At 47.3% G+C, this 21,439-nt stretch overlaps 1 protein-coding gene across 1 annotated transcript in view; it reads left to right on the top strand.

Moving 5' to 3' along the window:
- Positions 1 to 2,019: 2,019 nt before the first annotated feature.
- The window catches only part of Pitpnc1 (phosphatidylinositol transfer protein cytoplasmic 1), a 276,807-nt gene continuing 257,387 nt past the window's right edge, over positions 2,020 to 21,439 (top strand). Inside the window, exon 1 of the mRNA XM_050164216.1 lies at positions 2,020 to 2,907. Coding sequence (XP_050020173.1) covers positions 2,860 to 2,907 — 48 coding nt within the window. The 5' untranslated portion in view covers positions 2,020 to 2,859. The remainder of the gene's footprint in view (positions 2,908 to 21,439) is intronic.

The raw sequence follows: 21,439 nt of genomic DNA, 5'->3' as shown, positions 1-21,439 counted from the left end.
CGCAAGGGTTAAGATGACATGGAGGATATCTGAGAGGACAGGGGGATGAGCAGAAGGATCGAGCAGAAGGTGGAGGTCTTCTGCAGCCATCAGGCTTAGGAAATACTAGTGGGCTGGCGTGGGAGGGACAACCTCAGAGCCTGCGCCCTGCTGCCTTCGCCAAAAGGCTTTTAAGGTGCTAGCTAGCTTTAGAGCTGTGCTCACACAGGGTTAATGTGGAGGCAATTGAGAAGCTGACCGGGAGGGAAAAGAGAATCCATTGGGAAGTCACCTTGCAACTGGAGGTGGGAGGGACCGGTCTGCCAGCAGTGCCTGGGGGGGAGGGCGGGGCAGAGAGGGCAGGGCAGTTTCTTGGCCTGTTGATGCACCCCCCACCCAGATCAAAAATGCACAGAAACACTACTGTACCGAGCACGTGAAGATGTTTCTCTGTCGTTATTCACTGTATAACAGCTACTTACATCACATGTACATTGTGTTAGACAATATAAGCAGTCTAGAGGTAATTTAAAACACATGGGAGGATCTGTGTGGGACCTGCATAGGGGATTAAGAGCTGCTCCACTAAGAGAAAAAAGAAAAAACAGCGGAGATTATTTTTTCTTTGTCGCCCCTTCCATAGTGTTATTATCCAACACTACAGTGTCAGATTTAAATTCTCTACCCCTCTATCTCAAAGGGCAGTAGTGGCGCGTGCCTTTAATTCGGCAGAGGCAGGCCAATCTCTGAGTTCTGAAGACAGCCTGGCCTACAGAGTTCCAAGATAGCCAGGACTACACAGAGAGACAGTCCTAAAAAACAGAAACAAATTCCCTACCTTAAGGAATTTGGTTTAGCTTTAATTAGCTGCTGTAAATGTTTCTTTCTGAACCAACTTTGGGAAGCATTTATCTAGAAAATAGTTTTTTTGTTTTGTTTTTACCAAAATATAAGTTAGATTTAGGGTGTCATTTTCCTAGCTGGCTGGATCACATTCCCTGAAATCTAAACTCAGTTGGGCCATCTGGACAACTTTAGCCACAGCCCATCCCCATTACATTGCTTTATGGTTTATTGATTATAATTTAAAATACTGTATCATTGAGGTCTGCATAATCTGCATTGCCCAGTATAAGCCCTTTGAGTAGATGTGGGTCATCAGAGCTCACAAGCACACACACACATCTATGTATATTTATTTGAGAACCAGTGATGCTTACAGATTATTCTCTTATAAGCAGTGGATGCATTTCTTTTTCATTTTTAGAAAAAACAAGCTAAAAAAATGAATACCAGACAAATGAAAACCAGACTTCAGCAGTTACATGCTGCTTCCTGAGTAACTAAAGAATGTGCTTCTTGTGGTTAAAACGAGAGATCTGTTTAATATGGATGAAATACCAACACCCCAGGCATTTTTATTGACGTTTCACTGTGACTTTTTGAACTTAGAAGTGCTGACACGAAAACCTATTCTTCCTGCTCTGAGAAGCCTGCAATAGGATTGCAGAGCCAGGGCGTAAGAGGTAACAAGTGATGATAGGGTGTGTTCTCTCTCTCTCTCTCTCTCTCTCTCTCTCTCTCTCTCTCTCTCTCTCTCTCTCTCTCTCTCTCTACTTTGTTGTCACCCACACCGCTGCAGGATTCCGTCTCGAGAGCATGTTAGAAAACACATTCTCAAAATCATCAGAGAGAAAAATGCTCGCAGTGGGCTTTTGTAAAGACCCCCGCCTTCAAAGTCAAGGGGGTCTTTGGAAACAGAGCGTTTTCAGAGCGTCTAAGTAGAGAGCCCTGTGGTACCCCAGGTACATTAGAAAACAGATCTCAGTATTTTAAGAGTCCAGGATAACCCCTCTTTGAGATCCTCGTCGGCGCTCGCTGATATGGGTTCCGGGACAGCCCTGGCGGCGTCTGGCAGCAGACGGGGAGAGACATGCTGTTTTGTTTAAATCCTCCACATTCTTTGCCGTTTCCCCATTGGCCGGATGGGGCTACCCTCCCCGCCGCGGCCGCTGCTGATGTCAGCCTGGTCGCTCTCGCTCCTCCCGCACCCACCTCCCGGCCCCAGGCACACTGCAGCTCGGCGCGGTCTCTCCAGACGCGGCGAGGTAGCTGCAAACTCACGGGCACGCACGGCGCTCTCAGAGCCGAGGGACTCGGGGGAGGGGACGCGCGCAAGGCGCTGGCAGCCACCCTCCGAGCTTGGAGACACCCGGGGCCCAGAACAGGGGAGAGCCCTGGCGACTGCGGCTTCCCTTTTCTCTCCCAGCTGAGCTCTGGAGAGACTCGGGGACTGGCCCTAAAAAAGAGCAGGAAATCTTGTTTACCGCCCGGGGAGAGGAGACCAGCGAGCCTTTGTTTGGAAAGTCAGCGTCGCCGGCTCCTGAGGCAATGTGTTCCTGGTGACATTAGCCCAGGGTAGACGGGTCGAAGGAAAAGGGGGCTCGCAAGGTTCAGCTTTGCTTTCGGACGAGGATCGAGAGGGTGACTTTTGTGCATTTGTTTGAATTTGTGGAAATCTTTTTTCCCCTCCCTCTTGCCTCTCTTGCCCGCTGCCGGGCATGTCCTGATCTGGTGGCCGCGCCTACCAGCCCGGGGCTACCGATTCGAGCTGTCTCCCGCGGGTCTCTCTCCCCTCAATCCCTGACTTTGCAATACCGGGAGGGCTGATCTCCGTGAGGAAGGAGGCGGGGGAGTCACAGACACCGGGACTCGAAGCTTGACATGTTCCAGGGCGGACCGGAGGCAGCCAGGAGCTGAGCGCACCGCCGGGGCTGCTTCGCTCACCGGCTCCCAGTGCCCTTGCCTTCCGTTGGGCGCCAACCTTGTTCATCTGTTGGGACGCCCCCTTCTTCCCCGCGGTCCGCGGCCGGCAGGACCATGCTGCTGAAGGAGTACCGAATCTGCATGCCGCTCACCGTGGACGAGGTAGGCACTGCGCCGGGCCTCGCCCGTCCGCCCCTGGTCTCCAGCCGCCGCCACTCGGCCAGCGGGTCCACTGCGTGCGGCTGGAAAACCCGGGTGCTACCCTGGCGCCCAAACCTGGAGGCTGGAGGGGAGGAGGCAGGTATTCGCCGTTCCCACTCATCACCCCGGCCGGGGGAAGGTGGCGTGGGGGTGGGGCGGGAGAGTCAAGGTGGGCTCTTCAGGGACGTCTGGAATCAGATTACTGGGGACCACAATGCGTCACAGGGAGCCGCTGCGCCCCCTCCCTCCAATTAAGCAAATGCACTGAGTCCAACAAGAGCCCAAGCATGCTTTGCATCCAGGGTGTCGAGGGTACCCCACCGTGGAGGTATGCACTGTACCCATACACCCCTTTGCCAAGGTGGGCTTGCAGAGACAAATCCCGAGCGGGTGGGATCTGCAGACCAGAGTCCCGCCCGGAGGCACGTCGGAGGCCTTGAGGGGTCGGTTTAGACCCTCGACTTCTCCTTGTCGCCTCCGGTCTGGGCGCTGGCTTCTGCCCAGCGGGAGCATCCAGGCCCCCTCCGGTACCTGACTATTCTTTTGCTGACCGCCTGGCTCGGAAACTTTCTGCGTGTCTCGTTCCTTCCACGGCGGGGAGCGTGGTCGGTGGAGGAGCCCCAGTGGTGGGGCCTGCGGCGTGGCCACCGGAGGGCGCTCCAGCACGCCGGGCCAGGCTCTGGGTGTCGGAGCTGCAGGGTGGGGGGCTCCTTGCTTAAGGGTTAGGCCTCCATGCGCAGGTCAGCTTGCCTTCTTCCGACCCCCCCCCCCCCAACAGCGATCTCCGCCATTCAGGAAACGGTGACTCAGTAAGGGTCACTCTGGCCCGGGCTTCCCTTTCGTTCCCCTTTCTCCTCTCCACCTTTTTGGATATTTCACAAGTGCTTTGCGTCTGTCCAGGGACTCAACAGCGAGAACATGAAGCCAATCAAGGCAATTTGAAATAGACTCGTGTGGTTTGGTGTGGCAACAAATGAAGTCGGCCATCCGCAACGTATTTGTATTTAAAACCGGTGCATTTAATCTATCAGACATGTGATCCACTCACTACTTTGTGAAAGGGCCCTGTGCTTTTGTGTTATTCAAGCTATGGCTGACTCCTGGAGGGGGCCAGCAATCTTCCTTTGGCATCTGGCGCTAGTGTTAAGGTGAGACCCCAGGACAATCCAAGACAAGATCAAAGTAGCCTGAAGTTTACAAAACGACACTCGACACTGGCTGCCAAAGATTAGGAGGGAGAGCACAGCCATGTCCCCGCCCCCCACCCACACAGCCTTATCAACAAGCTTTGGAGTGCAGACGTTTTTTTTAGGGGTGGCAGCGTTTTGAGCTGGGTTTTAAACGGTGCAAGCCGGGTGATTAGGTGCCTTTAACCCTTAATAATGGAGAAGCAGCGTACAGCTTTGTGAAGACTGAAGAAAGGCAAATGAATGGGATTGAACACACACACACACACACACACACACACACACACACACGCCATCACTCTCCCTGGTGCTGGGTCTGGTGAACAGGACTTGGGCAACTTGGAGGTGTTTGCGCGCTTCCATTCAGTCCCCTGGTAGAGATGACTGTGGAATTGTGGGTCCTCCCACAATGAGACTTCGTGAACTGTTCAAAGACTGTCAGAGATAATGAAGAAAAGATCCAGTTCTAGAATCTTCTTTCTTCCTTCCTTCCTTCCTTCCTTCCTTCCTTCCTTCCTTTCTTTCTTTCTTTCTTTCTTTCTTTCTTTCTTTCTTTCTTTCTTTCTTTCTTTCTATTTAGACAGTGTCTGTGTAGTCCTGAAACTCGTTATCTAGACCAGACTGGCCTCAAACTCCCAGAGATCTGCATTGCCTGGGATTAAAGATGTATGTCACCCCACCCAGCCTTTCGTTCCCGCTAACTACAGCTCTTTATCTTGGTTGGTATTCTTCTCGTGTTTCCTTAAGCACACAGGCAGAGCATCCCCCCCCCCCATTTGTTTGTTTAATGTTAGTATTCAGTGGAGCAGCTAGGACTGAGTGGCACAGGTGGATGGTCCCTCTTTCCTCCTTTTCTTGAGATAGTGTTTCTTTGTAGATTCGACTAGCCTCAAGACTCAGGTCCACCAGACTCAGCCTCCCAAGTGCACTGTCACACCTGGCTAGGAAGCTCTCTCTTAATTGGTCAAGTAAGCTAGACTCTACCTGTAGGATAATTATAAATTATTTAATGTTTAACTCAGACTAAAATAAATATGACTCCATTTCTATGAGGTCATATTTTGATTTTTAACTTTTATTTTTATTTTAGTTTATTCTCTTTGTATTACTAGGGATTGAACACGACCTTGAACGTGGCGGGTTGGGGTCCTGCCTCTGAGGTCGCTTGTGGAATTGTTCTCTATTTCATCAGAGATGCCAATGGGGAAGTCTCAAACGGAAAGAATTCAGATTAGCCAAATCACCTGATGGGTAAGAAAAGTAGACCTAGCTGGCCACGTGTCAGACACTCAGAGTCCAAACTGGTGGAGCACCCCGTAGTCTCTGCCATCCCGGGGTGCTCACTGGCCTTAATGCTCAGCACTCTGGAGGACCTTGAGTGTCTGGGTGCAGAAGATGGTAGCTGAACTTTTGCTTCAACTTCCGGCTCCTATGAACTTGACGCAAACCCATGTGGCCCTTCTGCTGCTCGTTCCTGGTTAACTTTAGCTGTGAATTAGCATTAGCTGGGGTTTGGCCAAGGAAGCAAATGCCCGGGTTTTGGAGAGTCAGTGTCTGGTCTTTGTCCCCTTTCCTTATCCTCTGACCCCACTTGACCTCCAGCTGCTTGGTGGAGAGTTCGGGGTTACCAGGTAGAGGTGTGGTGGCTGGTGTTAGTAATGCCAGCACTCGGGAGGTGGAGTCCAGAGCCTGGAGGGAGGTGGGAGAGTGCAGAGTCATCTTCAGCTGTGTAGTAAGCTTGAAGTCAGTGATGAGACTGTCCCCGGCACCCCCCAAAACGTTTCAACGTTGTTGTTGCCGGCCGCGGCACTAGTTAATGGCAGATTGAGGAGGAACGCTGGTAATGCCATTGTTTGTTTTTCCTTACCCTGCTCTTTGCAGTGTTTAAGCCAGGGAAAGGAAAATAAATTCTTGAAAACATAAAGTCAGCACTATCCTCGAAATAAAAAACCGGGGGCCTTTGAAATGTTACAGAGAGTATTGACTTCTGCTCGCCAGCCAGTCTTGTTTTAACACATAAAATGTTCCGCGGTTCCAGGAAAGAGAAAGGCTCCGAGAGACTGAGAAAACAAAGCTGAGCCCCAGTCTAGAGCAGGGTTAATGGTGCGTTTGTGTGTATTTCAGTGAAAGAAGGCTGGCCGCGCAAGGTTGAAAGCCTGGGCTTGTCCCCAGTGTTATTCTCTCTCTCTCTCTCTCTCTCTCTCTCTCTCTCTCTCTCTCTCTCTCTCACACACACACACACACACACACACACACACACACACACACACACACACACGAGGGAGGGGGGTTCAGAATAATGAATTTAAGAAGCAAAATTCCATGGATTAATTGTGGTTGTGTGTGTTCCAGTATACTTGTTGAAATCAGAGGACAACCTTGGGTGTCCTTCCTCAGACCTCAGATCATTTTTTTTCTTCTAGATAATAAGGCCTTTCACTGGTCTGGAATGGCCTGCCAAGTCAGCTAGGCTGGCTGGCCAGAGAGCCCCAGGGATCTGCCTGTTTCTGCCTCCCAGTGCTGTTTTTGTTTGTTTGTTTTTTGTTTTGGAACTCACTTGGGTGCAGGCTGGCCTTGAACTCACCGAGGTCTGCCTGCCTCTGCCCCCTCCCCACCACTGCTGGGCCTGTTGCTTTCCTCTTCCTCTTCCTCTTCTTCCCGTCCCACCTCTCCCCACCCCTCCACAGGTATGTGGTGTGGAGATTGGACTCAGCACTTAACCACAGTTCTGACAGAACTCTCTCTTGCATGCGCTCCATGCATGGTCAAACAAAAATACATTTATTTATTTGTATATGTGTATGCTCGCCATATGGAGGTCAGGATAACTTGTAGGAGAAACATCTCATCTTATCCCAAGTGGGTCCCCCGGGATAGAGTTCAGGCTACCAGATCTGGTGACAAAATACCTTTACTGGATGAGACATTCCATAGCCCGTTATGGGTTAAATTTAATTAAAAACAACAACAACAACAACAAAATAACCACCCAAGAACAGCCAGACAAAAAGCTTCACTGGTGTTAAATACAGCCCAGTATTTAATAACGTAAGCCTGGTAGGGAGTTACTGACTCAGGGTTGGGGCTGGGCCTGACAGCCCTGTAATGATGAAGCTGCTGTCTTCCTCTGAATCATCTAGATTGTGGAAATTCAGACTTGGAAGCTCTATGTATTAGCAGTGTCTATAGCCACGCTGTTGTTTCCCAGAGGACTCCAGGCCTATAGGAGGAGGGCTCATCCAGCCTGTCTCATAGCTAAGGTGGCGGCTGGGTTGGAACAGGGCCTCTGATATCTGGTATGAACCTTTTTCATTGGAGGCTGTAGGCTGTGGTTTCTCTCTGGGTGATCCCTGTTGCTAGAAGATGTTCTCCCCAAGCCCCATACAGACGTATAGCATGTATACGGGGCGTTTCCTAGTTGAAGGCAGCTTGGAGACTCAGACCCTGTATCTACCCGGGAGACACAGAAGTATAGTCCCTGATAGAAACTACAGAAGTGTGTCTAGGGTGGAAGACTGTTGGCCTAGCTTTCTTGAGCACTATGATAAGTCTGTAGACCTAAACACCAACAAACATATGAAAATTATTACCTGGGTGTGATGGTGCATGCCTCTGGTTCTAGCAACAGGCTGACTAAGATGGGAGAATTAAGAGTTCCAGGCCATGAACCCGAGAGATGGCTCAGCAGTTAAGAGCACCCATTGCTCTTCTAGAGGACTGGGGTTTCATTCCCAGCACCCACATGGTTTCTCACAACCATCTATAACTCCAATACCATGGGATCAGGTACCTTCCTCTGACCTCCGAGGGCACCAGACACACACGTCACATGATACATACATGCGGCAGAAAAACCTCCATACACATAAAATAAAAAAAACGGTTCAAAGTCAGTCTGTGCTGTCTGCTGAGACTCTGTCTAAATAAATAAATAAGCAAATAAGGAGAAAAGATAAGTATCCCCCAGAGACTAAGCCCATCCTAAGAGAATGCAAGGTAGGAATCTTAGCTTTTGTTTTTAAAATAAAATATAAGCCTACTTTTCTTTTTTTAAAAAAATATATCCTGACTGCCTTCCCAAATGTGCAGGTAGGCGTTTATTTATGGTCTTTAGGGATTCGCTGCACCATGAAGAAAAACAGAGACCTCTCATCTCTTCTTCAAGGAAAGAGGCAAAAAGAAAACAGGAGGATGTCACTTTGTGCTCTGCTCTGGGGGACAGCCAGCCCTCTATTACCCAGCATCCCTGGGCCCCAGGAGAGCTCCCTTACTGCTGTTTCTGAGAACAGACTCGGGAGTTGGGTGTGCTCCCCCTCCCCGAGGAGGGAGATGGAGATGCTAGGGTGCAGGACCTCTGCTCTTCTCTCCTCCTCTTTCCTTCCTCTCTCCTCCTCTCCTCCCTCTCCATTGGAAATTGTGACCTAGTGCCTCTGCAAGCCCCCTGCAGGCCTTCCAGAAGGAAAGGCTGATACTGTCATCTGCTTTGTGTGCCGTACGCGGTGGTACCCTTGACTGTGAAGGCTAAAGGCTCCTCAGAGTGTGGAAAACGTTTTCTTTTTTTTAATCTCTTGTTTTAATTTTTTCCGACTGCTCCTAGTTTGAGAGAACCAAGGCTAGGACCATGAGTTTGATTTCTGAGTGAGCTTCCTTTGCCCGTGTCCTCACAGACAGTGGTCAGTGTTCCCAAAGCCACCCTGCTATCGTGCAGAGCTGCAATCTTGCCCCTGAGTGGCGTGGAGGGCTAATGGCTAAGTGCAGGTTCTCACACTAATGGAGTAGACAAGGAGCAGATGCAGGCCTGCTGGCGGACCGGACGGGAAGTTGACTCTGTGCGGGAAGGGCCACTGCACCTCCCCAGTCACTTAAGGGGACACCTGTCGTGGAGAACAGATGCTGGACCATGAAGGAATAAAAATGCATGCTGTTCTTAGCACAGCGGAGTTGAATGTGGTAGTTTAGTTATCTGCTATCACATCTGAGAGAGAAAGAGAGAGAGAGAGAGAGAGAGAGAGAGAGAGAGAGAGAGAGAGAGAGAGAGAGAGATATCATCTCCGCTGGTGGGCAGACATTGGTGTTGGGGTCTCAAACCCAGGTCTTAGACATACTTCTTAATTCTTTTTTTCCTTTAAAAAAAGATTATTTTCATTTTATTTGTTTGAATGTTTCCCTGCCTGCATGTATGTGTAACGCATGAATGAAGTGACCATGGAGGCCAGGAAAGAGTGTTGGGTGCCCTGGAGCTAGTGTGGTAGGTGGGTATGATATGTCCTGTGGGTGCCTGGAGCCAAAGCTGGGGTCCCTTCACCTTTGAGCATCCCTCCAGCCCCAACCCTAAGAGAGTCTCAGAGTCTGTGCATCAGATTATACTAACTGATGTTCACAGAATAGTGGGTGTGCTTATTTCAGAGACTATTATTTCCAGACAATGGAAAATTACTTTGTGTGTGTGTGTGTGTGTGTGTGTGTGTGTGGTGTTGGGGTTGGGTGTAGGGAGTTGGAATCTGGGATCCTGCTCGTGCTATGTGGGCACTGAGACAGAACCTCAGAGATCTTTGTTTTGTTTTGTTTTGTTTTGTTTTGAGGCAGGGTTTCTCTCCATTGCCCTGGATATCCTGGAAGTCACTATGAGGTCAAGCTGGCCTCGAACTCACAGAGATCTGCCATATATCGCCATGACCACTTATCCTCAAATTTTTAAGTGTGTGAGCATGTGTGTGTGTGAGTGTGTGTATACGTAATGTCAAGTCTTCAACATTTTGTTCGTTTAGTGTTGAGACCTAAGGACTATGGAGCCTTAACTGGCTTGGACCTCACTATGCAGATCGCCTGGCAGTGTGTTTTTCAGTAGCAATCGTCATGGAAAAGTACATCCAGACTGCAGGATGAGAGTGAAGCCTCGGTCCCCTGACTGGCAGGCCTGGATGTGTTCCTGTTGTCTGTTGGCTCCGGTCTGGATAGTTTAGGCAACTCTGAAAACCTTTCTGAAATGTAGAAAACATTTCTAACCCCCTCTTGGGGTAAAAAGACCAAGATAGGAGATAGCAAGGAGTCGGGAAGGCTGTGAGTGTGGTCGGTTCTGCCCCACGGGAGAGGAAAAGGCAAATTCTAAATTACTCCTCCTAGAAATTGGGAATTTTGTGGGATTCCCAATGGAGTTTTTTGGTTTTTTAGTTTTTTTTTTGTTGTTGTTGTTTTTTTTTTTTTTTTTGGTGGGGTGGGTAGGCTGTTAGGCAGATGAAGCTCACACAGTTGAGACAAAATAAAGTTCCTTGCTGGTGGAGAATTAAGGCCCCACTTCTTCCTGGCTGTCAATTAAAGATTGGTTTCTAGAGGCCACTTCCTATTTCCTGCCATATCAACCTTTTAGTGACATGGTACTTGGTTCTTTGAAAGCCAATGGAGTGTCTGCTGCAAGTTTTAATCTCTTGACTTTGTCATCGCTGACTTCTGGGACGCTTTTTCCAAGAGAACCCTCTGGTTGGCCCAGGCTCACCGTGTTCAAGGGCAGAGGATCAAATATAGACAGGGTGGAGCCATTCTGCCTAGCATGAGGCGACGGGCTGGATTGAGAGCCTCCATTGGAGGAGAGAAGGAGCTGTGGGTTGAATTTGGGGCATTTATGGCTATGAAAAGTTGCAGGTATTTGGACCATAATGAAAGTATTCACTTCACAGATACATTCTTGGCCTCCTGCTGGGTGCCCAGTGCTTGGGGACAGCGTCTTTGGGGAGCTCAGGGAACAGAGGACACTGGGGAGGTTCATTAACGGTTTGGAGCTGGTGGTTTTGGACAGGGGATGAAGCTTAATAGCTGAGTACTTGCCTGACATGAATGGGATCCTGCACCAGGGACAGAAGAGGAGCAATCAGATTGCTATGTAAAGTCAAAATCAGTAAAACTTTTTTCCTTTTGGTTTTTCAAGACAAGGTTTCTCTGTGTAGCTTTTGGAGCCCATCCTGGAACTCACACTGTAGGCCAGGCTGGCCTCAAACTCACAGGTTGCCTCTGCCTCTTGAATGCTGGGATCAAAGGTGTGCATCACCGCTGCCCGGCTCCGTGAAGCTTTTTTTTTTTTAATATTTATTTATTTATTATGTATACAATATTCTGTCTGTGTGTATGCCTGTAGGCCCGAAGAGGGCACCAGACCCCATTACAGATGGTTATGAGCCACCATGTGGTTGCTGGGAATTGAACTCAGGACCTTTGGAAGAGCAGGCAATGCTCTTAACCTCTGAGCCATCTCTCCAGCCCTCCGTGAAGCTTTTTAAACATGGTTGAAGAGATGGTCTTGGGAGGTAGCTCAGTGGGTGAAAGCACTTGTCGCCCGAGCATGAGGACCGGAGTTTGAATCTCAGTCATCCACAAAGTGTCTGGAGGCAGCTGGGAGGCTTTCTGAAGTTCTCAGGCCAGCTCGTTTGACCCATGGAGCAGGAGAAGAACAGAAGTTCCCTGTCTCAAGGGGGAAAGGTGAGGTTTACCCTGGGTTTATCCTCAGAACTCAATGTTTACATTGTGGCTGGTGTGCACCAGAGTTCACACTAACACACAGAACACAACGCACATGCCAGCGCACACACACACACGTGAAAATTGAAGAGGCGCTTAGAGTTATTTGAACACCAGCTTCAGAGAACTGCACCAGCAGAAAGATCTGAGCTGGAAATTATGAGTAAGTTGAAAAGTTGTGGTCCCCGTAAGTTGCGGTCCCTGTTCTCGAGGAAATAAATGCCTGTAGCTGTTTGGGTCTAGACAACTCTGCAGAAAAATCATGTCATTTTCTGAGACAGTGTGAGGGAAAAAAACGTGTTTGCCAGATTTGAACCAAATGGCTGTGATGTAGATCTGAACTAGGGAGGGAAACACATTTATTGCTGAAAAGTGGACCTAGGGCCAGCCTCGGGGATGCAGGATGCTGCAGGTCACTGTGGTCCTAGTTCATAAGGACCACCCTGGTCAGCCCCTCTCAGGGGATGGAGGCACCTCAGAGTTTCAGGCAGAGTAAACCCAGCATCGCTGCTTGTGAGAAGTTGTTTTCACAGAGAGCCAGTTCTTGGTGATGGTAATGTCTGCCAGCGGTGTTCAAGATATCTGGGCTCCTTGGCTATTTCAACTGTGCCTCAGTCGCTTCTGTCTAGATGGCAGAACCTCGTGGGCTAGGCAGGGCGCACCGCTCAGAATGCGTGTGGTTGCGGGTAGGGGTCGAAGCCCAGGACATTTTGTCTTGGCCTCCGGCGTCGTTAGAAATGATGACAAAGGAAGTCTGGGGTCCCCCACCACTTCCTGGCTGCTTGGACAGCGTCATGCAATGCTGTTTGTTGGCTTAGAAATGCTGAAGTCAGAGCTCGCCAAGACTTGAGCAGTGAGGATTAAAGTGACTCATTTTCTATTTCCCAGCACGCTGACAGAAAGAACCTGCTCTTCAAAATGCCTCTTTAGACAGAGTGGAAGTCAAGTCCTGTGTCTAAACGAGGAGCCAACGGAAGTTCTCATCAGACCTTCAGATTATCTCGTGACTCACTCCACTTCTTAACTTTTTATTACTGACTTATTTGTTTTGAGTTATGATTTCCCTAGACTGGCCTGGAACACTCAACGGTCCTTTGGCCTTAACCTCCCAAGTGTTGGGGTCACAGGTGTGTCTCATCAGGTCCAGGTTTGTGTATGTGTGTGTGTGTTGTGTACACAGAGGCCAGAGAAAGACGTTCGTGTCCTTTATCACACTCTACCTTATTCCCTTGAGACAGAGCCTCACTCAATCTGGAACTAGTCTGTCAGCCAGCAAACCCCAATGGTTTCTGTTTCAACACATAGTTTTGCGGTCACAGGCACATGCTCAGGGCTGGCTCTTTAGATGGGCGCTGGAGATAGAAACCTACGTCTTCAAGCTTGTACAGAAGTTCCCTGTCTCAGGGTGAAAGGTGAGGTTTACCCTGGGTTTATCCTCAGAACTGAATGTTTACATCATGGCAGGTGTGCACCAGAGTTCACACTAACACACACACACACACACACACACACACACACACACACACACACGGAAATTGAAGAGGCACATAGAGTTATTTGAGCATCAGCTTCAGAGAACTCCACCAGCAGAAAGGTCTGAGCTGTAAATTATGAGTAAGTTGAAAAGTTGCGGTCTTACCTACGGAGCTGTCTCTCTAGCCCCGTCCCCCCCCCTTTAAGTTCAACTGAAGCATGACTGTCTAGAACTCCAGTTGTTCCCTAGTGCAGAAAAATCCTTGGCTCTTTCAGTCCCTCAGCATTCTATCCTAGGGTGGTGTTTCTTTGTCAGACTGAATCATCCTAAGTAAGAGTGGCCAAACAAATGTAATTTGATGACACCCTATAATAATGTTATTTAAGCACTTAATCTAAGTGGCTAATCTCCTAAAATTGCTCCCTGGCTCCAAATTCATTCTCTTTCTCTCTCTGTCTTTCACTCAAACACACAGAGATATATACATAAAGAGAAGACAGATAGAGAAACGCACATATATCCACATACAGGGACATATATTCACATACATCTACATAGACATATAACATCTACATACACATACAGACGCAGGCATACTCACACAAACACATAGATACATATGCAGACACATACAGATACAGACTTGTATTCACACATGCTTATACACAGACACAGATACACACAAACAGACACAGAAACACAGACACACACTTATGCACACTCACACACACTGCACACAGAGACACATACACATTTAACACAGATACGCTCACTCACACGACACCCTCCCCACTCTGGTCTGATTGTATTAGTTATATGAAGGCCTCATTCTGAAGTTTCTAAGTCTGTATTTTTGCACTGGAAAAAAAACCCTCCTTAATCTTCATGATTTCTTTTGTTGTTTTTTCTTTCTTTGTTTCTTGTTTTCTCTCTCTCTCTTTCTTTCTTTCCTTCTTAAGTTTTTCAAGACAGGGGTTCACCTGGTAAAGGTGGCACATGCCTTTAATTCTAGCACTGGGAGGCAGAGGCAGGCTGAGCTCTGTGAGTTCAAAGCCAGCCTGGTCTACAGAGTGAATTGCAGGACAGTTTAGGTTGTTACACAGAGAAAACCTGTCTTCAAAAACAAAAACAAACAAGGTTGTTACACAGACAGAGTTTCTCTGTGTAACCTTGGCTGATCTGGAACTCGCTCTGTAGACCAGGCTGACCTCGAACTCAGAGATCCACCTACTTCTACACCACTGCCCAGCTACCTTAGTTTTTATTTAAAAGAAATGAATCAACTGAAGAGTGGAAAAATAACTATTAATTTAGGTTTTACTGTAACTAAATTCTTTAAGTCTTCTCTGGGCTGCTTATCTATCTATCTGTCTGTCTGTCTGTCTGTCTGTCTGTCTATCTGTTTGAGACAGGGACTCCTGGCTGCCCTGGAGCTCACTAAATAGACCAGGCTGGTCTTGAACTCATTGAGATCTTCTTGCCTCTGCTTCCTGAGTGCTGGGTTTAAACGCATGCACCATCATACCCAGGCCCTTCTCTGGGTCTTACTTGCTGGATTCTTTATATCTCCTGGCATCTGTTTTATTTATAGCAGGTTTTCCCTTTCTCTTCCTTTCATGCAGGGGCAAGCACTCTACCATGGAGCTCCACCCTCAGCCCCGCTTATTCCTTCCCCCCTTTCTTTCTTTAAGTGTGTGTGTGTGTGTGTTTCCCAAGACTGAATTTTGTGCTTTCTATTTGGTGCTTTGCAATTGCGATCCTCCTGCCTCAGCCACCCTGGTGCTGGCATCTCAGTCTTTGTGCCTGTGCACCTGGCCATTCATTTATTTTGACGATGGCAAAGTGCATGTCCTGCCTTTGGCAAAGGGTTTGTGACTTTGCATGACTTACACAGGCAGCTTATAGATCGTAATACAACTCGTTATTGAATCTCATACCCACGCTTCCTGGAAAGCCGTGTGTTGGACTGCACAGTCCCTAGAAAGCCCAGGGCTGTACACCCATCCTCTTTATCTCGGCCATCTCCATTTTCCTTTCTGACATAGGAGTTGTGTAAGCTGTCTCCTGGCAGCTCAGCTCACAGTAAGCAACTAGCCAGTTACCCTGTGGCACGAGGACCTGGTGGGGTGTGACTTGGCTGTAGTTTACTTAGTATTTTTATTCCTCCACAGTTACCTACACACATGTAATATATTTTGGTCTTGCTCCATCCGCAACCATTATCTCTCTGCAAGCCCCTTCTCACCAAGTCCCCTCCAGACCCCCTGTGATCCACTGTTTAACTAGGGAATGCCTGCAGGACTAGGGGTGGGCTTATTTACTCAATAAGGCCAATTTACCAGTGGCTTCAGAGGACTGTGCCTCCCCTCCCCCAGGCAACCTTTAACCTCCCACTGCATTTCCATTTGCAGGTGAGCACTCAATAGTCTTTTACTCTCAGCTCTTGTATTAAAATTGTTTTTATTGAGCTGTATGTTTTTCTGCACCCCCAACTTCCTCTCCCTTCCTCCACTACCCTCCCATGGTCCCCACGTGCCCAATTTACTCAGGAGATTTTGTCTTTTTCTATTTCCATGAATGTCTCTCTTAGGGTCCTCTTTGCTGTCTAGGTTCTCTGGGATTATGAATTGTAGGCTGGTTTTCCTTTGCTTTATGTCTAAACGTCACTTGTGAGTGAGTACATGTGATATTTGTCTTTCTGGGTCTGGGTTACCTCACTCAATATGATGTTTTCTAGATCCATCCATTTGCCCGCAAATTTCAAGATGTCGTTATTTTTTTCTGCTGTGTAGTTCTCCATTGTGTACATGTACCATATTTTCCTTATCCATTCTTGGATCAAGGGGCATTTAGGTTGTTTCCAGGTTCTGGCTATGATAAACAATGCTGCTATGAACATAGTTGAGCACATGTCCTTGTGGCACGATTGAGTATCCTTTGGCTATATACCCAAAAGTGGCATTGCTGAGTCTTGAGAAAGGTTGTTTCCTAATTTACTGAGAAATCACCACACTGATCTCCAAAGGGGCTATACTAGCTTGCACTCCCACCAGCAATGGAGGAGTGTTCCCTTTACCTCACAACCTCTCCAGGGTAAGTTGTCATCAGTGTTTTTGATCTTGGCCATTCTTATAGGTGCAAGATGGAATCTCAGAGTCGTTTTGATATGCATTTCTCTGATGACTAAGGATGTTGAACATTTCCTTAAGTATCTCTCAGCCATTTGAGATTCTTCTGTTGAGAATTCTCTGTTTAGATCTGTACCCCATTTTTAATTGGATTATTTGGTATTTTGATGTCAGACTTCTTGAGTTCTTTATATATTTTGGAGATCATCCCTCTGTCCGATGTGGGGTTGGTGAAGATCTTTTCCCATTCTGTAGGCTGCCATTTTGTCTTATTGACTGTGTCTTTTGCTTTACAGAAGCTTCTCAGTTTCAGGAAGTCCCATTTATTAATTGTTTCTCTCAGTGTCTGTGCTACTGGAGTTATATCTAGGAAGTGGTCGCCTGTGCCAATGTGTTCAAGTGTACTTCCCACTTTCTCTTCTATGAGGTTCAGTGTGGTTGGTTTTATGTTGAGGTCTTTGATCCATTTGGACTTGAGTTTTATGCGTTGGAATAGATACTCTCTCAGATCTTTGAACAGTCGTGAGTCTGTGCTGGCTACCTGGCTTTTTTTTTTTTTTTTGGCTGTTTGTAAGCTAAGCAACACTAGATGGTTCATGGCGACTATGAAACGATGAGTGTTGAATTAAGTTTGATCTGTAAATGTACTCAGGGCCCCGGATCAGATCCGCAGTATCACCACCACCAAACCCAAACAGCAACCAAAAAGGTTTTGATTTGACTTTGCAAGGCCAGACGGGACAACGTTGCAAGATTTGCTCCATTGAAAGGGGCGGCGGAGCCGCTTAACATAAGCATTAAGCCGAGTGACTTCTTCTGTACGACTTTAATAATGAATCATATTCCCCTTTGAAAAGAACTTTTGTCATTTGTGATCTAAAAAGAGAACCACCCCTATGCTCCTGGAAATTATTCCTTTTAATGGCAGCAGAAACCTTTGGCTTCCAGAGGCGTCATCTGGAGGACGGGAGCTCGGGAGCTCCTGGGACTCGCCCAAAATTAGTGTCTGGAAATAATGCTGGGGACAGACAGGGCCACGCTGGGCCTCTGCAAACTTCCAGCCGTTTGCCCGAAAGTAAGCAGACTGGAAGGTCTGAGGTCTCAGGGATGATCAAAATGTACCGTTTGTTGCTGCGTGTTTGCGGCCCCAGAGATTCTGCTTGTTAACGTCTCAGGCTTGCATTTCCCTCCCTCCAGGATGCAGGTTGAGCCTAGGACCTCACGGTGCTAGGCAACCACTCTGCCAGCCTTGACTCACCTCTCCCTCTCTTTCTCTCTTTCCCTTCTTCCTTTTGTCTTCTTTTTCCATTTTTTCTCTTTTTTTAACTTTTTGAGACAGGTTTTCTTTGTGTAGTTCTGGCAGACTCTGTAGTCCTGGAACACAATGTAAGACCAAGTTGGCCTCGAACTCACAGAGATCCGCCTGCCTCTGCCTCCCGAGTGCTGGGATTAAAGGCGTGCGCCACAATCGCCCGGCGACAGTTTACAAGTCAAACAGGCAAAGTAATAGTCCTCTTTCAGAGTCCTACAGCATGTGGACTAAGAAATCCTTCTTCAGAGGGAAGGGTCTAGAAACCAGAGCCTAGGACCTCACATATTCCAGGGAGGTTCCCTACCACTGAGCGACACTTCCAGCGCCTAGAGTAAAATATTTATTTTTTAAAATAAGGATTTAATTTGTTATTTATTTATGCATATGTGTGTCAATGTGTGGCTATATATGCACATGAGTGTAGGGCCTGCAGAGGCCAAAAGAGGGTGTTGGAGCCACTGGAGCTGGAGTTGGGAGCCAGTCACCTGATGTGGGTGTTGGGAACTAAACTGCAGTCCCGTGCAAGTCTAGCAAGTGGTCTTAACCGCTGAGCCGCTCTTGATCCCTGAACAAAACCTTAAAGTGAAGATTCTTGCTCTGAGAGGCTGTTGTTCAGCGGTGGAGTGAAGGCCCAGCATGGTCGCCTACATTAAAAAGTCACAGTAAGACAAAATCTTAGACTTAAGCGGGGTATAGTGATGCACACCTAATTTAACCCAGCCCTTGAAAGAGGAGGGTGTTCTCCGAGTTTGAGGCCAGCCTGGTCTGTACATCCAATTCCAGAACAGCCAGGACTGCGTCGATAGACCCTGTCTCAAAACAAAACAAAACAAAACAAACAAAATAGTTTGGGCTTGCCACTGTGTGTATCAGGGTATTAGGGATGGTGGTGGAGACAGGAGGATTCCCCCACCACTGCTATTACCTGACCCCCAGGCTTGCTGGCTGTCAGGTCCAGTGAGAGACCCTATCTTTTTTTTTTTAATTACTTAATTGAAATTTGAAGGCAGTCTTTTTTTTTTAATATTTATTTATTTAAAGCGTATACAATGTTCTGTCTGTGTGTATGCCTGCAGGCCAGAAGAAGGCACCAGACCTCATTACAGATGGTTGTGAGCCACCATGTGGTTGCTGGGAATTGAACTCAGGACCTCTGGAAGAGCAGGCAATGCTCTTAACCTCTGAGCCATCTCTCCAGCCCAAGAGACCTTATCTTAAGGGAACAAATGAATGAAGTGGAGTGTAATTGAGCCGGACACCTGACATCATCTTCTGGGTTCTGCATGCTGTTGTATAGGTCCGCGCATCCTCACATATACCTGTGTACACATACCACGCACGCGCACATGTGCGCGCACACATGCACAAAACCAGGATTTACACTTTCCGGTAAGGATCGTCTACCTCAAATAATTCATTTTAGGTTATAACTTCTATTTCAGTAGTGTTGATAGAGAGCCACACATTTTTACATTTCTCCCCAGGAATCTAAGGATATGTTTTCTTTTCAACGTTGTTTGTTTGTTTGTTTGTTTGAGACAGGGTAATCCTATATAGCCGTGGCTAGCCTGGAATGCACTATATACTGGCTTCAAACCTCTAGAGATCTGCCTGCCTGTGCCTCCTAAGTGTTGGGGATTATGGCTATCCACCACCATGCTTGGCTGTTTTCATTAATGGTCTGTTCCACCATGTTCTTTTCATTGTTTTTAGTGACATTAAGACTCTTCTCATTGGAGGATAGTGGTCGTTAGCCATCTTAAAGAGGGAGAGTGTTTATTTTGGCTCTCCTGGGAGAGAAGACTATGTTCTTAACCGTGAAGCCAGCACCCCAGACCGCAGTTAGTGACCTTGGCTTTTGTAGCAGTAGCCAAAGTGCTAACGTTTTAGATCAGGGGAATGGCTATATTGTCCTTTAGCAGAGAAAAAGTGTGTTGGCTTCAAAATAGTTAGCTAAAATAAAGAAAAAATATCATGACTTTTTGAAGCCTTTCAGACAAGCGAAGTTGGTACTGACGAGTGTTCTTCTAAAGTGTAAGGCAGAATATTTGATTAGAGATAATGCTTTCATTCCCGTACAAGGTTGAAACAGACATTAATTGGACTCCTTTTCTCAGTAAGGAAGTACGGTTAGAATGTTACCTTATTTTCTTAGAATTTTATGAATGTTTAACTCGAGAGGGAAGAAGTAATTTAAGTCAGGATGATGGCTTATTAACCTGTGAGCATTGTCATGGTTTCCTTCTCGTCATTCTTGATGCCTCCAAGTCGGTCTTTTGGTTCACGAGCTAACCATCTGGGTCGTACTAGATTTTTATTTTATTTATTCATATTTTCAGACATTATATTTGATCACGTTCCTTCCGATCCCCCGATCTCTCCCAGGTCCTTCTGACCTTCCCATACAACCAACTTCAGGTTTTCTCTCCCTCTCTCTCTTGAAGCAAAAAAGAAAAGAAAATCAAAATGAACAAAAAACCAGTAAGACAACACATACAAAACAAAATGCGGAGTCTGTTTCGTATGTGCCGACGAGCCCTGGGCATGGGGTCTGCCCTGGAGTGCTGTTGATACGTTCAGTGATGTCCCAGCAGAGGAAACTTGATTATCCCTTTCCCAGCATCATCATCATAATTATAATAATAGTAATTATTAATATTATTATTTCGGTAATACCGGGGATTGCATCCAGATTTGTACACACCACTGAGCTACATCATGCATCCCTCATTAGCTATTACAATTTTTATTACATTTTCCTTTAATTACTTTGTTGTGTGTCTATGTATGGGCGTCAGAGGTCAACTTGCAGGCATTGGTTCTACCATGTGGGTTTCTGGGGTTGAATTTAGGTTGTCGTGCTTTGGCAGGGGCCTTTATTCATCACGTTACCCAGCCATCTTGCCAGCCCTCCTCCTCCTCTTCCTCTTCATCTTATTTTGTGAAACAGGGTCTCACTTTGTTCTTCAGCCTGGTTTTGCTTTGTCTTAATGATAATGCCCATGCATACTCTGCCTCGCTGAATTCACTATGTTGCCCAGACTGACCCCAAGCTCGCTGAGATCTGCCTACCTCTGCCGCCTGGGACCAAAGGTGTGCACTCCAGGTATGTGCCACCAAACTGTATGTATCATGCACACAGCTCCTCCTTCCTCCAGCCCCCGGCTACCATCATTCTGTCGCTTCGACAGGTGGTTTTCGTGAAGGCAGGAATTGCCAGAAGACAACCTTGTGCTTATTATGCCCTATAGGACATGTCATCTGAATGTGTGATTTCTGGGGCTGGTGTCCCGGTGACATTAGTCTCTCTTTGGAATATTTTGCTGAGTTTGCCTTCTTCTGAAACGACAGCAAGCATGTATCACCCTCCGTCACGATCCATGGTTGCTGAGCCTGGCTTTCTCAGTACTCAAACAAGCTAAGAAATTAGCTCTTTTGTTTAATGACCAGGGTTGAGAGGTAAGGAGGTGTGGCTATCTAACCCTCCCCATTCAGAGAGCTTGATCCCTTGAGATGCATTTGGTTCCTTGGGCATGATTTATACATTGCAAGCTGGAGACTTAACCCATGTCTACTGAAGATGAGACAAAATCTTTTACACTTTTTTCCTGTGCTTTTTTTTCTTTTCTTTAATTATTCTAAGTGGTCGGGAGGTGGTGGCGCACGCCTTTAATCCCAGCACTCAGAAGGCAGAGGCAGGCGGATCTCTGTGAGTTTGAGGCCAACCTGAGCAAGTTCCAAGACAGCCAGGGTTACACAGAGAAACCCTGTCTTAAAAAGCCAAATCAAACCAAACCAAAATTGTTTACCTCTTTTGGACTGTGTGTGACGGAAATTTGGACACAGTCAAAGTGTAATTACGGGTTTGAACAGGATGACTTAC

The sequence above is a fragment of the Alexandromys fortis genome, unplaced genomic scaffold (assembly GCF_014885135.2).
Source record: "Alexandromys fortis isolate MF-2015 unplaced genomic scaffold, M_Fortis_MF-2015_v1.1 scaffold_156, whole genome shotgun sequence".
NCBI classification, from domain to species: Eukaryota; Metazoa; Chordata; class Mammalia; order Rodentia; family Cricetidae; genus Alexandromys; species Alexandromys fortis.
Note: the sequence above shows the minus strand (reverse complement) of the source record. Positions and strands in the feature narration are given on the sequence as shown.